General features: G+C 37.1%; 3 protein-coding genes and 1 pseudogene across 3 annotated transcripts; all 4 read right to left on the reverse strand.

Moving 5' to 3' along the window:
* Positions 1–915: 915 nt before the first annotated feature.
* Positions 916–3,135, reverse strand: LOC114524248 (cuticle collagen 2-like). Its single transcript, XM_028545395.1, has 3 exons — positions 3,042–3,135; positions 2,035–2,119; positions 916–1,494 (listed from the first exon to the last, which is right to left on the reverse strand). Exons 2-3 carry the CDS (start codon positions 2,105–2,107, stop codon positions 1,061–1,063), a joined length of 507 nt encoding a protein of 168 aa, XP_028401196.1. The 5' UTR covers positions 2,108–2,119; positions 3,042–3,135; the 3' UTR covers positions 916–1,060.
* A 2,229-nt stretch (positions 3,136–5,364) lies between these two features.
* Positions 5,365–6,414, reverse strand: LOC114524156 (cuticle collagen 1-like). Its single transcript, XM_028545286.1, has 2 exons — positions 6,403–6,414; positions 5,365–6,039 (listed from the first exon to the last, which is right to left on the reverse strand). Exons 1-2 carry the CDS (start codon positions 6,412–6,414, stop codon positions 5,563–5,565), a joined length of 489 nt encoding a protein of 162 aa, XP_028401087.1. The 3' UTR covers positions 5,365–5,562.
* A 3,536-nt stretch (positions 6,415–9,950) lies between these two features.
* On the reverse strand, positions 9,951–12,102 carry LOC114524251 (annotated as a pseudogene).
* A 5,148-nt stretch (positions 12,103–17,250) lies between these two features.
* LOC114524254 (vegetative cell wall protein gp1-like) lies at positions 17,251–18,958 on the reverse strand. Its single transcript, XM_028545400.1, has 3 exons — positions 18,878–18,958; positions 18,119–18,198; positions 17,251–18,024 (listed from the first exon to the last, which is right to left on the reverse strand). Exons 2-3 carry the CDS (start codon positions 18,195–18,197, stop codon positions 17,456–17,458), a joined length of 648 nt encoding a protein of 215 aa, XP_028401201.1. The 5' UTR covers position 18,198; positions 18,878–18,958; the 3' UTR covers positions 17,251–17,455.
* Positions 18,959–19,303: the final 345 nt, after the last annotated feature.

Below are 19,303 nucleotides of genomic sequence, written 5' to 3' on the forward strand. Positions count from 1 at the left end.
ACAATTTCTTAGTCCACTTATATCTCACAGTCGCTATCATCCTGGTCACGAGTATTCTGTATGTGATAACATTCATCTCTCTAAGAAAACAATCCAGGAGAATGGCCTTACGAAATGAAAGTGGACTTAACCGTTCGCAAGAGATTCGTCTTTTGAAAGAAAGACGCTTTATGGGGACGATATTTTTGGTAGCATTCTTTACATTCATAGGCATTGTACCAATCTCAATCCTGATACATGTTATTTTATCAGAACGCGGAATGCGCCTTGACGGAACGCTAGCCTTGCCCTTGCCTTTGGATGTATTGAATTCTTTCCTCTCAATGCTATTCATGTTAAATTGTGCAAATAATCCTTTAATATATTTCGTGCGTTTGCCAAACTATCGAAAAACCTTTCACTTATTATATTGGAAACGTGCATCTAATTGAAACCTCTACGTTTACGGTCGTTTTGCATTGCTGTGTTTTTTATAGACAACAACCGCATTCAGATTAAAGGAAACTACCGAAAGCCTGAAAGTTAACGGAAGTCTTGTAAAGATATTATAATATCACCTTTAGGTGTGTTTCAAAACCTACCTTTAGGTGTGTTAAAATTTGGACAAAAAAGGTGTGTAAATCTAACACACCTTTTTTTAGTGTGTAGAATTATTAATTTGTTGAACATAATTTTAATATGTAGCTACTTCGGCATGTTTCATAGCCGAAAAGTGGACGGATGTATATTTTGCTGAGAGGAAGATAAAAACAAAATTAATGAAATAGCGTCCTTTGAAGGCAAATAATCTCAGCCTAAGAAAAAAAAAATAGGAAGCTCAAAAATCAGGATTCCAAAAAGTGTACTTTGGGCTCTGCATTTGCCATCCTAAATTCAGAACTATATATCATATAAAAGCATTGTCTATTACAAGTGTAATATAGAACACTATTTATTTATTATTATTACAGTACTACAAGATAGCGAATTATAACGAAATAGTTACACATGACATGAATGTAATTGCCGTGTCAAATGCTTTGATAAATTCAACACTATATAACCGTTCTGATCCATATGATTATTTCATTCCGTGGCAGCATGTCGCAGGGCATGACCTGACGCATGTCCTCGCACATACCGGGGCGCATGATGAAGCCAGTCCTGGGGGACCTTGTGGACCTGGTAGGCCCATTGGACCTTGTGGACCTGGATCACCTGGGGGACCTTGATTACCAGGAGAACCCATTGGCCCAGGTGGACCATCGTTTCCTGGTGGCCCTGCTGGTGCACCGGGCGGTCCTGCAGGACCTGGCGGACCTGGTGGTCCTGGCATTCCAAGTGGACCTTTGGGACCATCTGGTCCTGGAGCACCAGGAAGACCCATAGGACCATCGAGGCCAGGGGGACCAGGTGGAGCTGGAGGTGCAGGCCGGGCACAACAAACGGGTGTGCAGGCTGGTGCACATATTTGTGGACAGGCGCTTTGGCAGGTGGCTATAGTTCTTTTCAAAGCTATAAAGGCAGAGATGTAAATTAATGGCATCTTGTCAGATTTCTTACTAAAAAGTTGCTTCATACTTTTACTCGGATTGGAGATGTTATTAAACAAATTCGATTCCTTCCGCGATGTTCTTGCGTCTGCTTTTACTGCGAACGCTTTAGCTTGAACATGATCTTAGGGGTATAACACGACCTGCTGTTTTGATTTGTGAAAATATTGCTGAAGTCAAAGTAAGAATACTGGAGGTTCAGTTTGTTTGTTTTTTATCCGAAAAACATGCGTTCTTCAAACAATGAAAATGAGTTTCCAATACCTATTTTCATTCGAATAATGATCTGCATGCGCCTAATAAATTATATATTAGTCTATGGGATTATAGGTCGCAATATGGAAACTAAGGGATCCAAGGTTTGCAATTCTTTCTCAGTTTTCGACCAATCAAAACTACAAAGTGTACTTCATTCTCTCTCTCTCTAGCCCTGTTTTCATGTTCAAGCACAGCTATATATACATAAAGTCGTATTCTAATATTATACCCGCAGGATGTTTACCTGACTTATTCGGTTTTGCGTCAGTAAAAGCCACTATGAGTAGCAACGTTGAGACTAGAACTCTCAAATCCATTTTGTACGGTTTCTGTAAATATAAAACAAATAATCTGTTTCCATGTGTACGGCATCCCAAGTTAACTCAATTTACAAACAGGAGATGTTTCGGATTTATATTTCTGTAGTGAGCCGACATTTCTGATGCTATAATTTGACCAGACAGCAACGTAAAGAATCACTGCCCTTCTCATAAGTAACTCTAACAATTTAGGAAGTAATTTAATTTTTCTTTCATTTAACTGGTAATCTCAAAAGTCGGCGACACCCAGACTTGTTGGTGCGTGAAAGGCCTCATTAATACTAGCTAACTACAATGAATCATGCAGGTACAGTTCCATTTATCTGATCTTTTTTGAAAAAGTATGCAATAGGCCATGCAGCTAAACATATCGCGAGTTGAGTTAACTTCAAAAATATCTTATACATGAACCCATTTATCAAGCTGTGAAAGAAATGATTGAAGTCGGGTGGTGCCCGTTACATTGATCAAAAACGCTTCGATCGCCGATATTTTACGAGTTTTGCTGTAAATCTAGTTATACAAACAAAGTTCACGCTTGGGAGCTTTCATCTCCTGTTTCAGTATACGTTAAATTTCATTAAGGTTTTCTAAGTGAGTAATTTTAACTGCTTAAAGAATATTATTTTAGGAAGATATATAATCACGTCATCTGAAACCCGTACTGGGGTTATGTAATGTGCCCTTAACATGCAAAAAATTCTCTTTCCAAATTTGGAAATTACAGTATTTCTCTATATAGTGAGCATAAAAAATTCTCATTCCAATTTTTTATGTATGCTGAATCTCGAATGTAATATGACAGCATCAAATAATTTGCCTTTAGTCTTTCTTGTTTGGTTGTATTCTTAAGGAAAATCATGCCACGACAATTTACGGTATTTCACAAATATAATTTATGAAAAAAATTACATATATTTTCAGCACTTACGTGTAGCAAGATAGATTTCTGTACTTCCTTTCTTCTTTCTGGAGTGGGCAAAATAGGTTTCCGTCTCTTTTGAAACTACTCTTTTAAAACGGCTTCGATATCAATCGGTAAGGTCATACTCGAAACACCTCAAGCGTTTCTAACCATTAACGCCCATCAAAGGTGCAACCCGCTCTGAGATGTCAAGGAGAGATAGCAAGCAACATCGTAATTCTGTCCCTTCAATTTTTTCTTTAATTTCGCGCACATCGTCTTAATTTTGGAACTATTTTTTAACGCTGCGACATGCTTAACAATATCACCGTTTCTATTTCTACACGATCACCAATCCTTCTTTTCCACGTTAGCCCTATTTTGATTAATTGGCAAACAAGTATGATGATTTTGTCCACGAGGAACCTGCATGCAAGATAATGAAGCCAGTCGGCATCAAGTATAGCCTAATCTTTTAGACACTTTTTTACACTTTGTTTCATATGTAATTCTTTCTTTTTCATACACAGTATACGTTATGTTGTTACTAAATATACTGCTAGTCCAGATAACAGAGGGATCCGGATCCTTAATGTAATTTTACGACCATTAAGCAAAACCACGCCAAAACTAATGAGGCGGTAAAAGTTAACGCTATGGAAGAGAAACGTTTACGTATATTAGTTGCGCTCCCATTAATCCGCATGTTGTAGGGTATAAAAGCATTTTGAGGTGTCAAACAAGAACTCATGCATCAGGTCTCCGTCTAATGACGAAAATGATTGCAGCATTCCTATTTTACCACAATATATTGGAAGCTTCCGCATAAATGAGTATCTTTAGCATTTTCTTTTCGTCAGATTTGATCTTCGCCAGGCAGCCAAATCCCATCGCTTCTTTCAACGGACAAAATACTGAGGTCGAATATAACCTTTGTATAACAAAATCCACGCAGTCACATGCACGCGATCAATGTTTAATTTAAGCAACAGGATTAGCATCATGACATGCAGTTTTACTATAAAACTGCATGTCATCAACTTCTATCCACACTGATCATACCATACAGTAAAGTAGTACAGTGTTATTTACTTTTTAGAAGTTGTAATGTCGATTCACCGCACAATGTCTGTTAAAATCAATCCCAATTAGTGTACAACGTTTAATTCCAGTGTGATTGGTTAAGCTACACATTATACATTGGCGATTTGACTGAAACAGTACAACGATGTAATCTAATATTTTTTCTAATGACGACGAGCAACGGGTCATATATGAATATCAAGATCTATCGCTAGAAGTTTGCACGTTAGTTTTCATTTGATTGCACGAGCACTGATGATTACATGCAGGTTCACTTAATTTTGCTGTTTTAATATTCGTAAGGTCGTGGTATACCTTGAGGAATAACGTCGACACTGAATGTAGATCATGTTAAATATACTGAATATGCCCGCCCTTTAACTGTACTAAAGTGCTTTTTCCACGCAACGTAAAGTAATTTTGAGGTATCGACAGGCAGTTGCCGTTGATGGGATGAGTACCAGTCTCCCACAGTACCAGTCTACCACACAACATATAATTTACTAATTCCAATACATGTCTAATCTTAAGTAACAGGATCTGAAATATACTGGCCATAACTCCTTAACGAGCTATGCAAGCGTTGACGGTCTCGGTTTTCTGTTCTAAGACCTAAATGCCTTGAAGATTGACTTGAAGAGCCTAATTTCGGGAAACAAAGATCAGGAATCAGAACCTAAAGATCTAGAGTTATTTACATGGTCTTGATTTCTTGACCTAAAGCCTAAAATATTTTGAAGATTTAAATCCTTAAAGTCTTTTTACGATTCATTCAATCTTGGCTAAGCGGAATCCGCGATGTTTTGCCTGCATGTAATTATTAGTTAATCACCCTATAAAACTTCCAACGCGGAATTCTGGTTAATCATAGTAGGTGGCACTATCTAATTGCATGTATTTTATATTTTATCGTAAACATACGTGTACCTTATGCAACAATTACAATATTTCCCCATCGTGACGCTTGTGACTATCGCAGTTTGCATTATAATAAGTAAGATTTCAAGGAACCCAGACCGAACGACATCTAGACTACCCAGGTTTTGTGTGTGCTAATGGAATTAGTTTTCAAATTATACAGATTCTGTAAAGCGCTGCCAAGGAGGAGGGGGTGTATTGTCTGTATGATGTATAATCTCCAGAATCGGTTTTCAGATTTGCTGAGGTGATCAATGAGGTGGGAGGTTAAGAATTCATGGATCATCCTATATTTTGCGCTTTGAAGTAAATTTATTAATTATAAGCTAAAATAGAGCTAAGAGCAGAATTCAAAGCAAAATTGATGGTATATTCATCAAACATCTAATAAATACAGATTCTTTCTAATTTGGTCTACAGAAAAATTTAACTATAATATAAATAATCTTGAATTGGTAGTGTATAAATATACCGATTTTTTTTATCAAAAACGTCAAGTACATTGTTATATTCATAGTCCTGGTCCTATTTCGTTTCCATTTTTCGCCTAGCGGCCGTGACAACATGGTTGTGGGCAAGCTCTGATACAGGTGTGTGCACAGACAGGCGGGCAAGGTGGTGGTGGTCCTGGTGGTGCTGGGTTACCTGGGGGACCAGGAGGTCCAAGTGGACCCATTAAACCTGGATCACCTGGGGGACCTTGATGTCCAGATGGTCCAGGAGGACCTGGCGGACCGTCTCTTCCGGGTGGACCTGCTGGCGCACCTGCTTGACCTGGTGGTCCTGCCGGGCCGGGTGGACCTGGGAGACCGAGTGGACCTTTTGGACCGTCAGGCCCCATTGGCCCGGGCAGGCCCATGGGACCGTCAAGACCTGGAGGACCAGGTGGTGGTGGTGGTAGAACTGGTGGTGGTGGGAGTGGTGGGGGAGGTGGGGGTGGTGCTGGGTGGCAACACGTATGTGAACAGGCAGGAGCACAAGTGCCAGAGCATCCTCCGCCACAGGGGTTAGCCCCTTTTGTACACTAAAACATGCGCAGAAAAAGCTGGTGATTAGTTTTCTTATTTTCAACCTCTATGCACACAGCCAAACTTTCAACCTCTATCGTGTTTCTACTTTAGAACACCTGACGAACACATCCGAATAAATCCGTCTTGTTTACAGGTAGCTGATTTTCTAACTACCTTAATATAACTTCACACACTTCATTACATATATATAGATGTAAACAAAAGACCCCTTACACTGAACTGTGTTTACGCTAAGTGCCCGGGCCTAGCTTTTGATTCTGTGGAAGACTGAAAGTGTGGACGACTTCAGTCGGAATGTAATTTGTAATTTATTTCCATGATCATGATTATAGTTTGCTCCCATTATTTCGCAATACAGTAATAGCCATATGAGGCGAACTGCATTTTATTCAAAGTTCGTGCAGAGGATGATCCATCTTCAAATCTTTTGTTTGTTAAATAAATTCGGAAGCGACGTTCACAAGTTGTGGACTGTGCCTTTGTTTGCTTACTGGTATTTTAAGTTGTACATAATTAATTACATATAGTTTTATCCACTACTCGCTTACAAGTAGCTGATTTTGTGAGCACCGTAATCACTTCATGTGATATATAATTTTTCCATATAGATGCAAAAAAACCAAACCTATTATATATCTGTGTAATATAGACCTAGCTTTTGATTTTGTGGACGGGCTGTAATTTGGCTGGAAAGTCTAAACTTTTCAAGACATGTAGCAACGATTATTCATAGACCTGGGGTATAGGCGCATTGTGTTAACCGATGACTTATATATAGACTCCAAAGAAGTTTTTATAGTTATATACATGGACCTATTGTCGTACCCATTATAATAATTTGAATATTTTTGATATTCGGACAAAATTATTTTGGCAAATTTGCGCTCAAAGATTAGGAATGATCGATTTACGCTACTTTCGAATTTATCTTATTGTTGGAGGCCACGGTATTCGATATTTAGGTGCAAGCTCTTTATGGAAAGATATGAGATGAATTTCTAGAATGAAGGGCTATGAAATTATTATAGTTAGAGTACTTACGATGTGTACTTTTTGCAGCAGCGTAGGAGACTACGACCAATAAACACGCGGTGAATAGTTTGATGTCCATCTACATGAAGATAAAAAATATTGATAAAAATTCGCATGAAAGTTCTCCCGTCCTTTTTTCCAGCAAAATATCAAAAACCATAAATCCTTTTTGTGCTCGTATATACAAAAGAACATAATTACTAAAACCCTACGATTGATAGCTCTGAATGTAGTTATAAAGTTTTGTATTTTCAAAGCGAAATTCTTCCGATAATAAATCAAAATTATGATAGCATTGAATACAGCTATACTTCCAATTGGAGCTATATTGGATTTTTTTTAAAAGCAACTAAATTTACCGCTAATTTACTTTTCAACAACACTCAAATCAAGGAATTCTGAGTGTGTTTTTGTTATACCAATTCAACTATTTCCCAACTAAATGGATAGACATACTGACAAAGTGAAAAAGCTACGATCCTTACCTTGGCACACAATGATACAATCTAAGTCTCACAACAAAAGCGCAACTCAATTGAATGGGCAAACGAGATATTTATTATTAAAATGCGCGCACTCGAAAAACTACCGTACGGCGCATTCAACAAGGGTGTTATTGTTATTATTTCACGGCCCGCGACTCACGAATGCACAACCGAACGGATTTTGCTTGTACCTGACAGTATCGTGACAAAAAGAACCAACAAAGGAGGCGCGCTACTTTACAAACTGCGCTGAAATCTTTTTGTTCGACAACAAAAGAGAAAATTATTTTTCAAAATAAACCTTTATTGTTGGGCAATATATCTGCGGTAGCATAATCTAAATATCACCTACATTCATGTTGGACGTAAAAAGAAAAGCCAAACTGAATTATGCCATGCATTGAGAGATAGAACCTGCGCATGTGCGCGCCTCAGTGAAAATTGATAAAATCGATAAAGCGGTGTGCAATCCTTGCAGCAGTGGTGAATTTATAAAGATTTTTATCACTATATCTTATAAATTACCAAGGTTATTCTGCAAATACATTAAATATACGTATATATACAGCTATATATAAAAAGAAGTTTGATAGTCAGAAGATAATTGATTAACAACCATGTTTATAAACAAAGTCTTTAAAGATCAACTTTGTTAATATGATGATCAAAAATATCATTAATATCATGGTGTGGATGCATATATGCTAAGATATTTAATATTCTTTAAGTATAAAAAACTAATGGCTGAAAGTACAATCTGACATGATGGAGCTAGCACGCTTAAATTCGATTGCTCGCCGATAAATTTTTAAATATATGCAGCGATTACACGGGTCAACTCCGAGCTATAATCATGAGATATTCTTGCATAGTAGATATTAATGCATGCATGTATACAAAAAAAGGTATAATTTTCTAGTAGTAAAGATGAATTGTTTCGCACGTTGATTGGTCTTATATAAGCTACTTTTAGCAAGCAGTTCCCATGGCCGCCCTACTCACTAGGCGCTTAAAGAAGGGAGGGTGCTTTCATGTTCATATACAGAAATTATAGGGTAACGGCAAACCGCAAGTTTAGATTTCATCCCTTTTTTCACTTAAGTTTCTATTTTCAAACTACTTTCATGCATTGACAATTTTAAGGTGACAAAAAAATGTTTCTTGATAGCGTGAAATTGTTTGACACCTTGGCGTTGGTATAACGAACACGGAGTTTCTCTATATTCACGGTCACATAAGGTCACCACGTACCTATATGAACAAGCTTTGCTATTGGTTGATGATAACAACAAAACACAAAGAACTATAGAAATTGATTTCTAAAAGAATGAATCATAAACACTATTCACTATTGTTACAAAAAGCCAATCACAAAACTCGTTCATATTAGGTAGATATACTTACTGGTCACATACCGTAAAAACAATTGCTTTCAAAAATCAGTAGGGCGTATGATAAACCCTCATTGAACGTGAAAATCACTTCAATAATGAATTCTCGGGCTAAACCGGTTAAAAGTAAAGCGACAGGCTCGTTCTTTGTATGAAAAATGTGAACCGAAATGAGCTTAAACTGGTTTTTAAATGCCTGTTGCCATTTTAGTAATTGTTTAACATTGAGGTTTCAGACATTCTAGCAACTCCAACATTTCAATCACAAAGCGAGAAAACTCGTTTGTTTAAAGACCTTCTAGCTTTATAATAACAACAAACAAATATATCACATATTATATTCGTGCTTGCGGAGACGTGATATTTATCTCAATGTCAAGCAAGTAACGTTTTTTAAAATTGATATCAGGCAATGATATAGTTAAACTACTAAAAATGGCCAATCTAAATGCTGATTAACTTTATAAGTTATTCGAACAGCGTTTACCTGTATGGCCCGCCTTAATATGTAATCTAATTCCAGAATTCCTTGGCCATGCATGCAGTTTTTGGCTATCAAGTCGAAGAATTGACTAGTCTTAGTAATAGACCTTAGAAATTGTTATAATTATTCAATTATGTTTCAATCATGTCTTGTGCAAATCAGGGAGCATTTTAGATACTTGCTTTTGAGTTGCAGAGGTTAAATTGCTACATAAGAAACAACTTTACTTTGGGAAGTATGGAATATATGACCTTCACGTTAAGACCACATGCGGATACGGGTCTGTGTATATAAACTCTTTATTTACAGTCTTAGACTGATACTGATAGGGCCTGCAGGTTCGGTTCCCAAGCACCCCAGCATTCTAAAGTCAACTAAGTCGTATTTTAGACATAAGGATTTGCATTCCAATTTTGATCGTGTTTTCCAACTACAAACAAACACTATTACCGCAAGGACAACACAGAAAACGAACAGGCTTTATGAAAATTGTTTACAGGTCGATACCAATATCACATAAACCACAACATTTAATAATCAAATAATTGCCTAGTACAATTTTATTCTAAGTTCAGTTTTTGTATAGCATGCAACAAGCAGCATTCACTCAGTAGACACAACGGACATTCACAAGTAAATATATATTTATATCCAGAAAATTGAATGACAATCTTTGTTTATAAAATTAACATAGGTCCATTCATTTGGTTCTTCAATGTATAGCATTTTCATATTCAAACAAATTTTAGCTTGGAAGTTCATCATCTAATAATCATCTAGCGTTTATATTCCCTTCCTATTTGCGTCCGTGGCAACACCATCCCGGGCAAGAGCTGACACAGGTGTGAGCGCAGACTGGTGGGCATGGTGGTGGAGGAGGCGGTGGTGGTGCAGGATCCCCGGCTGGGCCTGGTGGACCTGGTGGGCCTGGAGGTCCTCCGGGACCTGCCTCTCCTACGGGACCGACGGGCCCAACTGGACCTGGTGGGCCTTGGTTACCTGATGGGCCTGGTGGACCTGGAAGAGCTGGGGTGGTGGGGGTGGAAGTGGTGGTGGGGGTGGGGGTGGTGGAGGTGGAGGTGGTGAACAACACGAAACTACACAAGATGGCGCACAATAACTCGGACATCCAGGAGGACATGGGTTTGCTTCTCGTGTATCTACAATGAAACGAATGAAAGCGTTACTGACGATACTAGGTCGAGGTTTGCAGTTAAGGACTGGTTGCTCATTAATAGTTTGCTTTGATTACGGATACTCTTAAGTTAAGGACCAATTCAAAGAATATTATTTTCACACTCGTGACAATTTTGGAAATTTAATTTTGTATCCAATTTCAACGTTGAAATCAGCTACCAGTTCATATAACAATAAACTGTATGTCATTAATATTTAATGAGATCATTATGAACGCAAAAGTTACAATAATAACGGTATAATGAAAACCTTTCTTTTTATTTCAATAAACTAAATTCTATTAATTCCATATTCCTAGTGTTATTGAAATTTGAGACGACACACGAATAATTATGCCAATCGGTATTCCATCGTTTAAGTTTCCTGGTCCAGCAGTATAATCTAATATTTCTCCGCTTTTTTAAATTTTTGCTTCGAAATTAAAGGCTGTAAGTAAGGTATCTTTTTACATGGAGGAAAATACTTTTGGAATATTATGCACAGCTAAGGCAAAATTGAACGACGATTTCCCTAGTTTTGTCTTCAAGGCTTTGTAATCAACTACCAGTTATTTAAACTAGTATTGATGAAAATTTCATTAATTTTTAATTTGAAACATCTGATTTTCTCTTATTTACACGTATACACTTTTCTATTCAATCTCGAAGGGACGTATTCATCCTTTTTGTGAAAATAAAGTGTATAAATCCAAATGGTGATACAGCCGGATTGTCTGGATTGAGCCGAAATTGTTTTTCAAAACGATACCAAGTGAAAGATTATGCTCTTTTGTGATTGTAAAAACATATTATTTCCCGATAATTTAAAGCATATAGTATAAGTAAATTTCACATAAGCAAAGGCTTAATTTTTTACTTACATCTATGAGGGTGTGCTGAGGCATATGCCACGAAGGCCAACAGGCAACTCACAATAAGTTTCATCTTTATAAAACTACAAATATGAAAACACAAAAATTCTTAATATAACTATAGTATTACTAGCAAAGTATTTCTAAATGTAACAAAATGTAGTTTAATCGACTTCTAAATGTTCAGTTCAACTAAATTGACCATCGCACTAAAAAAATGCGAAAAAATGTATGGATTCGTATATGGATTCGAGTTTCATAAAAGAAAATAGTTTGGGTATCGGTTGCAAATCCATAAGATAAAAATCTACTTAGATTGTGCCGTCGTAGTTCAGTCAATCAACGCACATATCCTTTCTCGAAAAATAGTCAAAGCTTAGTCATTGCTTTTTAATTTAGACAGGCTCACAATAATTATACTCTGGCAATGAGCTAGCTGGCATGAAAAATAATAATATACAAAAATGCTATATTCTCATACATTTATATATGAAACAAGTTACAATATATGAATTTTGTACTTAGTCATGTCTACATACCTTAGCGAAGCTCTTCGGAGTACAACTGATATCCAACAATAAAGGCAATAAGGCTTTATACGGTCATGGTATCGACTGGTGACATAATTCATCTATTGTAACGAGTCAGTTAGTCCTCTTTTGTACTCCGCTTTACGCTTGGTTTAAAAACCACTGTACCAGTTAAAATGAAAATGGGTGCCATTTTTGTGCTTTCTTCAATTTTCATTAGAATTACTCGGAAAAGTTTTAAAGTGAATGTAAAAGTTCGTTAAAAATTTGTCGGATATGATTAAAATCTTATATTCGAAAGGTTAGTTTGACAAAGGCTAAGTTAACCACCCGTGACCTTTATTGTGATAGCCTGGTTTGTTATTGTTGGTACCTGCGACATTTTTGAATCGATATAGGCACTTAAATAGGCTATTTTGGTAAAATATTACATACAAATGTGAACAAAATTTCACTCTGATGGAAAATGGTTTGATTAGATGATTGAATTTGAACTTGTAGTCAGGAAACACGTTTGTTAGGTGCAATTTTTTTTGTTTGGAAATAACCTAACGAGATTAAAGCTGAAAGCCTAGCTAATTTGCCAGCACACAATTTAATTAAAGCTGATTCTAACAGATGTAAACAAAATAACATCAATATTTTGTAAGGTGGTAAACAAAGTGGGAAATGTAGAAGTGTAAAGCGACATTCCCCTCAATGCAAATAGTTCGAAAGTATTAGCTTAATACGTTTGGTGGTAAAGGAGCAGTGACGCCATATATAGCCATATATAGGTGCGCGTGCATTATCTTACAATCTTATCAGCTCATATAAGAATCCCTGCATCATAAGTTATATAAATGTATGCACTAGCTGTAATTTACTACAATATGTTAATAATATAATCAAACTTACAAGTCATAAATTAACTACAATATGTCATTAATATAACAACTGGAGTATCTGGCAACACAATTGTAGTATATAAGAACACGCACAGCTCCCACGATTAACGTATGCATCGAGTTTGCGGTCATATATTGGATATACGGAGATTTTTTACATCATATATTTTTAATTCAATTTAATCTAATATCTTTAATAAAATAATAAGATATAATAAAATGTATTATAAAATTTAGTAACACGAACTTAGAATCAGGCCTACATTTAGTATAACTATTATAGCCATGCAGTTACTATATTTATCAACAAAATGATGTCAATTTGCAACGTTGTTTGAAGGCCGCTGTTCAAGGTTTTACATGAACAAAATAAACAGCATTTTTTCCGATTTAATGTTTCAAAAAATAACCAGGAGGATGTAAATAATCTCATATCGAAATTATTGCAACCCCACTGATAATCGCATATGACTAACGGACATGCATGCATGCAATATCGATACCCGACATAAAAACCCACAACGACATTAGAATCAACCGGTCATATCTTGAATCGGAATTGAAATAAAGTAGTGCGTTAAGAATATAAAAGTGAAACTGCATTTCCCGTGCTGGACAGATGTAAATAACGATATACTTGAATGCAGTGTTCGTGCGGAATCACTCTAAAATACATGCAGTGATCTTGCTGTCATCCAGTACTGAAATTCAACAGGACCGTTCTTTACTGTTTTTACCGTATAAAGGAAAGCGTCCATATAATTAACACAAAACGAATAACACTTGTAAAATACGGCGTCATGCGATGTGTAGCTCATTTAATGCAAAATTTTTAACATTTTTTTTAAAATTGACAATCAAAGTTGTGTATAAAACATCTTTATAATAATTATTATTGCATGTTTGTTTATATGATGACAGTTAGGACATTGTTAACAAACGACACCCCAGTGATCGCAACTTTCCAACAAACAGGCCAACTTTGTTGTATTCGTTTGCTTCTTGGTGGCTCTTTCAGTTTGGCTTATCCATCTAACTTACATTAAGCTCTTTCTTTTAGTGCAGTGTTTTATTTATTTATTTATTTATCACGTGATATGATGCTTGTTCATCCAGTTTCGTTCAATTCCGTATTTAGACACATAGACCGTTCGAGAAAATCATGAATATCTCTTTGTGCATGGCCAATGGGCCCAACCCATCCTTGTTCTGAACTTTCCCCAGCAAAGGACATCACGCAACAAGGACAAAAGATCAATGGCTGCATCAGGTTTAAGACTAAACGATCAAGGTCGTGCATTTTTATTTAAATTGAGAACTTCATGCATGTTTTTTCTCCTTTATATATCCAGGTTCATTGGGAGGTAACAATGACTAAAGAATTTTTCGTTCGACTCCATTTATAGTCATTCTTTCGGTTATTTGATCAATATCCGCATGCAGGTCACAAAAAGTCAACAGGGAAGCTGCATGACCACGATAAATTAAATGTAGGTAGTCGAAATTCTTTGAGTTGAAATTCTTTACTAAATCTATGTATATATAGCGTTAAACTAAATACACGCAACCATTCCTGGATATTTTATTTCCTTTGAAATTGTCGAAAGTGAATTTAAATACAAACATTGTTTGCACTATTACAGTTCGTGATTAGCCAAAGGTAGGCAAGCCTGGTTCGCCAGGAGGTCCAGGGAGGCCTGGTTGGCCTATTGGACCACGGTCACCCGGTGGTCCACGCATGCCCATCGGTCCCGGGATTCCTGGTGGACCATCATGTCCTACCATTCCAGGTGGTCCTGGTGGTGGTGGTGGGGAGGTGGTGGTGGCGGTGGTGGCGGTGGGGGTGGAGGTGGAGGTCGTAAGCAACAGACACTTGAACAAGACGGTGCACACGAAGCAGGGCATCCATACCCACATGGGTTGGCTTCTCTTTTGTAATCTGGAAATATTTAAAAATAAAATAAAATTACTGATGAAATTGAGAATGTATGATTATAGCCTTGAGCAAAAGCCTGGTTTACTGGCTTTGTTAAATAAATGCAGTTCTACGTTTTTTGTGGCCTTCCGAAACTTTAAAATTGCACCAACCTCAATCAATAGTTAATATAACCGAGCGCGAAGTCCTTACAAAAAATTGCCAGTTCTCATTATTTCGTATAAATATAATTCTTTGTTACTTGGGATAAGTTTTGTTAGTCACTTTGATTCGGGCCTAATGCGCACTATTATTTTACACTTACATCTGGCTTCCGCAACCACTATGATAGTGGCAACAAGTAAAATGAGGACTTTAGAATCCATAGGAAAAATCTAAAAAATAACATAATATGTATCGGTAGTAAAAGTTAAGAATGAAATCTGTATTAAACCTCTACACTCTTAATTTAAAACTTAATTCAGAACCTGAGCGGGTTTTCTTAACTATCAAAATGCTTGGTAATATTGGATATATATTGGACTAGATAACATTGGACTTTGAATACTCCACCCATGCATTGAGAACCGGGCTACGTTCACACCGGACCGGACGAATTTGTTTCACGGTTTCACTTGGTAGAAGTTATTTAAACTAATCTTGCAAGAAATAATAAATGTGTAAAAATTTGCATGGAACTAGACGACTTTTTATCTAAAAAAGGGCCTAAGGGGCTGTTTGCATGAACATGTTGGCCGTGATCAAAATAGCATGTGCTTTCTTGGTTTATCGTAAAAGGCTTATGCCAATACCCCAAAATCATCTCACGCTTCGTTGAATTTGGGGTAACCATGCTCATATAAACAGTCTATCAATGATTACTAGATGATTACTATAATCATGCATGCATGGACATTTATTGATTTTTATCTTGTTAGTATTGTATCGTGTACTCGAATTTCGAGGAAGGCACATACACATATAGGAGGTTCTATTATATTACACCTATTATAAAACATAACTATAGTTATTTTCTTTGAATCTTTTGATTTTCCACCAAGACAGATATATTATCGACTGCAACATAAGCATTATTTAAGAATATTCACCTATCGTATAATTACATAAATCTGCCGATAATTGCCCACATTATCGAGCTCAGAGAAATAAATATATAAAAGAACAATTCGGTCATTCGCTTGAATGCTTCGACGCATTTTAAACATGCATGGCGTAACAGATAGACCTAAAGCTTCAAAGTCTCTCGAATGATCAACGAGGTTTTAACTCAGTTTTTCTAGATTGTTTCTAGAAAATTTCTAGACTGTACGAATCAACTTACAGTGCAATAGGATTTGGAATTCTTACCTTTAGTCGAACTTTACACACTTGATTTGTCCAATTTATAATCCGTGATCGAACCGAACCGGTTTGACATTAGCATGGAATGAAATCATTGCGCTTCAGTAAGTTCAGGAAGAATATCAGCCATGTGATTGGCTATTTTTGGTATGTGTTTATGGTAAGATTATGCAAATAGATATGATAAGCAGGTGAAAAGTGCCGCTTGATCAAACATGTTCCTATCGTATCCCTTATCTCAACACGGCCCGTTTGCCGTCCCCGTCGATGATCTGCGATCCTTTCCGAAGTTCACTGAATTCTTATATAGATCAGTGAACCATCCAATCAATCTGAGCACTAAGAAAGCAGCCAGTGCAATTCGGGACTAAGATTTATTTTCATATCAATCGTTGCGTTATATGAATATTTATTTCAACACATTCTACGCTTCATTCAATTTCATTTTATTTCAAGTGAAACGGCCAGTGGCAATTTAGTGTATTGGTCGGTTGGATGTGTAGTCCGACGTTTTTCTGAGGTGTCTATAAGAGCTTAGGTTTCAAGATTTCAAAATATCAGGGGCCGGTTGTTCGAAAGGCGTTTAGCTTAAACGGTGGATAAGCCAAAGTTTAAAATTACTCTCATGCATCTTGTGAATGACTAAATCTGCATCTTATGCATTAAATATGTACTTCCATTGACAATTAAACTATTTACATCGATATATTTCAGCTCATTGTTCAATAAATATATAGTTTTGCTTTCCATTTTGAACTTATCCACCGTTTAAACTAAACGCCTTTCGAACAACCGGCCCCAGATCGGTTGCGGAGCACTATGGGCATGGTAACAGGAAAATTTTCGTTTAGCAATTACTTGCCGTTATCGGGCGCACTCCGGCAACAAAGTAAGTACACATCAAATTGAATCTTATTCTCCACTCTTTTGTTAGGAAATCGAGATAAGCACATTTTAAGAAGCTTGCAAGCATAAGTTCAGTAGCGTAGCCAGCCTGTCGATCTGTCCTGCTATGCTAATATTTTGGTGTTCACTGACTGTGAAAACAATCGATTTCTAAAGACATGAATAATTGTAATAACTCGAAATTTACATAGCGGGACAAAATCGTCAGGCTGGCTTCCCCTATTGCATAAGTTACTGCCTTGATTGTCTTAAAATAAATAAATAAATACATGTACATGTTTAAACACATGTATATTTTGAACTAGCGTTTTTAAAAAGCGTAGTTCAATGTTATCATTCATTCGTCTTTAAGAACTTTGCCATTTTACTTTCATCCACAGCAAGCGATTGCAGGAGGTGGAGCGGGTATGGGAGGAGGACATGGGGACGATGGTTGGCATACGGGTTGTGGTGGAACTGGACATGGACAGGGGGTTTGTATAACGGGACAGCATGCTGGGTTAGGAGGTTGTGGTGGCGGTAGAGGGCAGGCATGGCATACTGGCAACGGTGCAGGACACGGGCAAGGAGGTTGTTGGGGGCTACAGCATGGCAATGGACATATTTTCATACAGTGGTGAATGCACACTGGTGCGCATGGTGCTGGTGGTGCCGGCAATCCTGGACACCCCGGCTGACCGGGTGGACCTAAGCATCCAGGTGGACCAGGCGGGCCAAGAGGACCCGGACATCCGGGTTCACCAGGGCATCCTGGAGGGCCAGGCATACCTGGCGGACCAGCACAACAACTTGGGGTGCACGCAGGTGCGCAAGACTGTGGACAGGGATCAGGGCAGATTGGGACTGGAGGTGCTATCAGTAGTGGGGTACAACAATCTGAAGTACACGTTGGGGAACATGAGGATGGACATCCTTCTCCACAATAGTTCCTTTTCGCTCCTGTTGAAATAAATTTCAGCATACGATTTCAATAAAAAGTGAAAGCCTTTTAAAAATTTGTTTTACGATAAAAACTTAAAAACGATTGACTAACCTATCTGTTGGGATGATTCGTGCGTTTTATTGCTGCGAACCAACGGTAGCAAAATAATGAAAGGTACGACAATTTTCATCCTGGAAAGAGAAGTTAATGAATTGCATTTTGTATTTATATTTGTTTCCCATGTACTGTGTTAAAAACAAGCGAATATACTATTAATCTAAAATTTTTGAAATTGAAAAAATAACAAGTTTATACATTGAAGGGGTATATAGATCATTCGCGCTTGAATCATACATAGTATTTGCCCTAAATACTATAAAATGAAACATGAAACGCCGCTATACACTGAGATAGGGCACTACTAATCGCCCCGGCATTATTCATCGCCGCAGTATATAGCAATAGTAAAAATGACTAATTTATTCTGTCGCGTATATTTGTTTCCATTTAACAGAAGTAGTAGGCTATGGCGATGTAGGATATCACCTACAACGGGGACAGGTCGTCATTCATGTAAACAACATGCACTTAATCATACTAATTCTAATAACAGTACAGCCTATTACTAAGAGTATCCTACCCGGATGGAATTTCCTGCTAACAAAATTTATGAATAAAGATTTAACTGAAAGCTATCACCATTAAAACTATTTTTTTTAATAAAAGCGAATTGATCTTTTAACGAATAACACGAATTTTAGCACATGTCAGGAGTATAACACATGCAGTTTTCAAGGTTATATATAAATTCGCTAAAAACGAACTGAACTTGTAATGGAATAGCGATAAAAAACGAAGATATTTACCAACCTTTTGTTTATCTCGGCCGAGCGTTTTTTAAAATTCCAGCTACTTTCCTTCTACTTTCACGTCAAACAATGCCTTGTTCCCAATCTTTAAACAATCTGCCAACCTGTTTTCGTTTCATTATGCTAGATATTTATTTTGCGGGTTCAAAACTTTCCAGCTACTATAGTAATTATTTGTTCTGCAAAGTCACCGGGAATCACAGTCTAATGGGTTTGAAAATGCCTATACATACATATAGCTATATATACTCCTTCATGAAAGAGAAAATTTTATAGGCATGTAATGCGGTAAAGTAATTTTTTTTCCGATTTGTGAAAAGGTGTCAAAATGTCATTTTTTAGCAACTTTGATGGCTGCTATTGGACTAATATTTTTGCTCCGTGCATGGGAAGCCTTCCTGCTTAAATAACCGGAGTATTTACCTAG

Source organism: Dendronephthya gigantea, unplaced genomic scaffold (assembly GCF_004324835.1).
Source record: "Dendronephthya gigantea isolate DGI-Jeju-01 unplaced genomic scaffold, DenGig_1.0 000030F, whole genome shotgun sequence".
Lineage (NCBI taxonomy): Eukaryota > Metazoa > Cnidaria > Anthozoa > Malacalcyonacea > Nephtheidae > Dendronephthya > Dendronephthya gigantea.

Excerpts from the sequence above, each read along its gene's own strand:
- LOC114524254 (XM_028545400.1), bottom strand. The coding sequence starts at position 18,197 with ATGAAAATTGTCGTACCTTTCATTATTTTGCTACCGTTGGTTCGCAGC. Across the intron at positions 18,025-18,118 it reads CGAATCATCCCAACAGATAG|GAGCGAAAAGGAACTATTGT; the intron begins GTTAGTCAATCG and ends TTATTTCAACAG.
- LOC114524248 (XM_028545395.1), bottom strand. The coding sequence starts at position 2,107 with ATGGATTTGAGAGTTCTAGTCTCAACGTTGCTACTCATAGTGGCTTTT. Across the intron at positions 1,495-2,034 it reads CGCAAAACCGAATAAGTCAG|CTTTGAAAAGAACTATAGCC; the intron begins GTAAACATCCTG and ends CTGCCTTTATAG.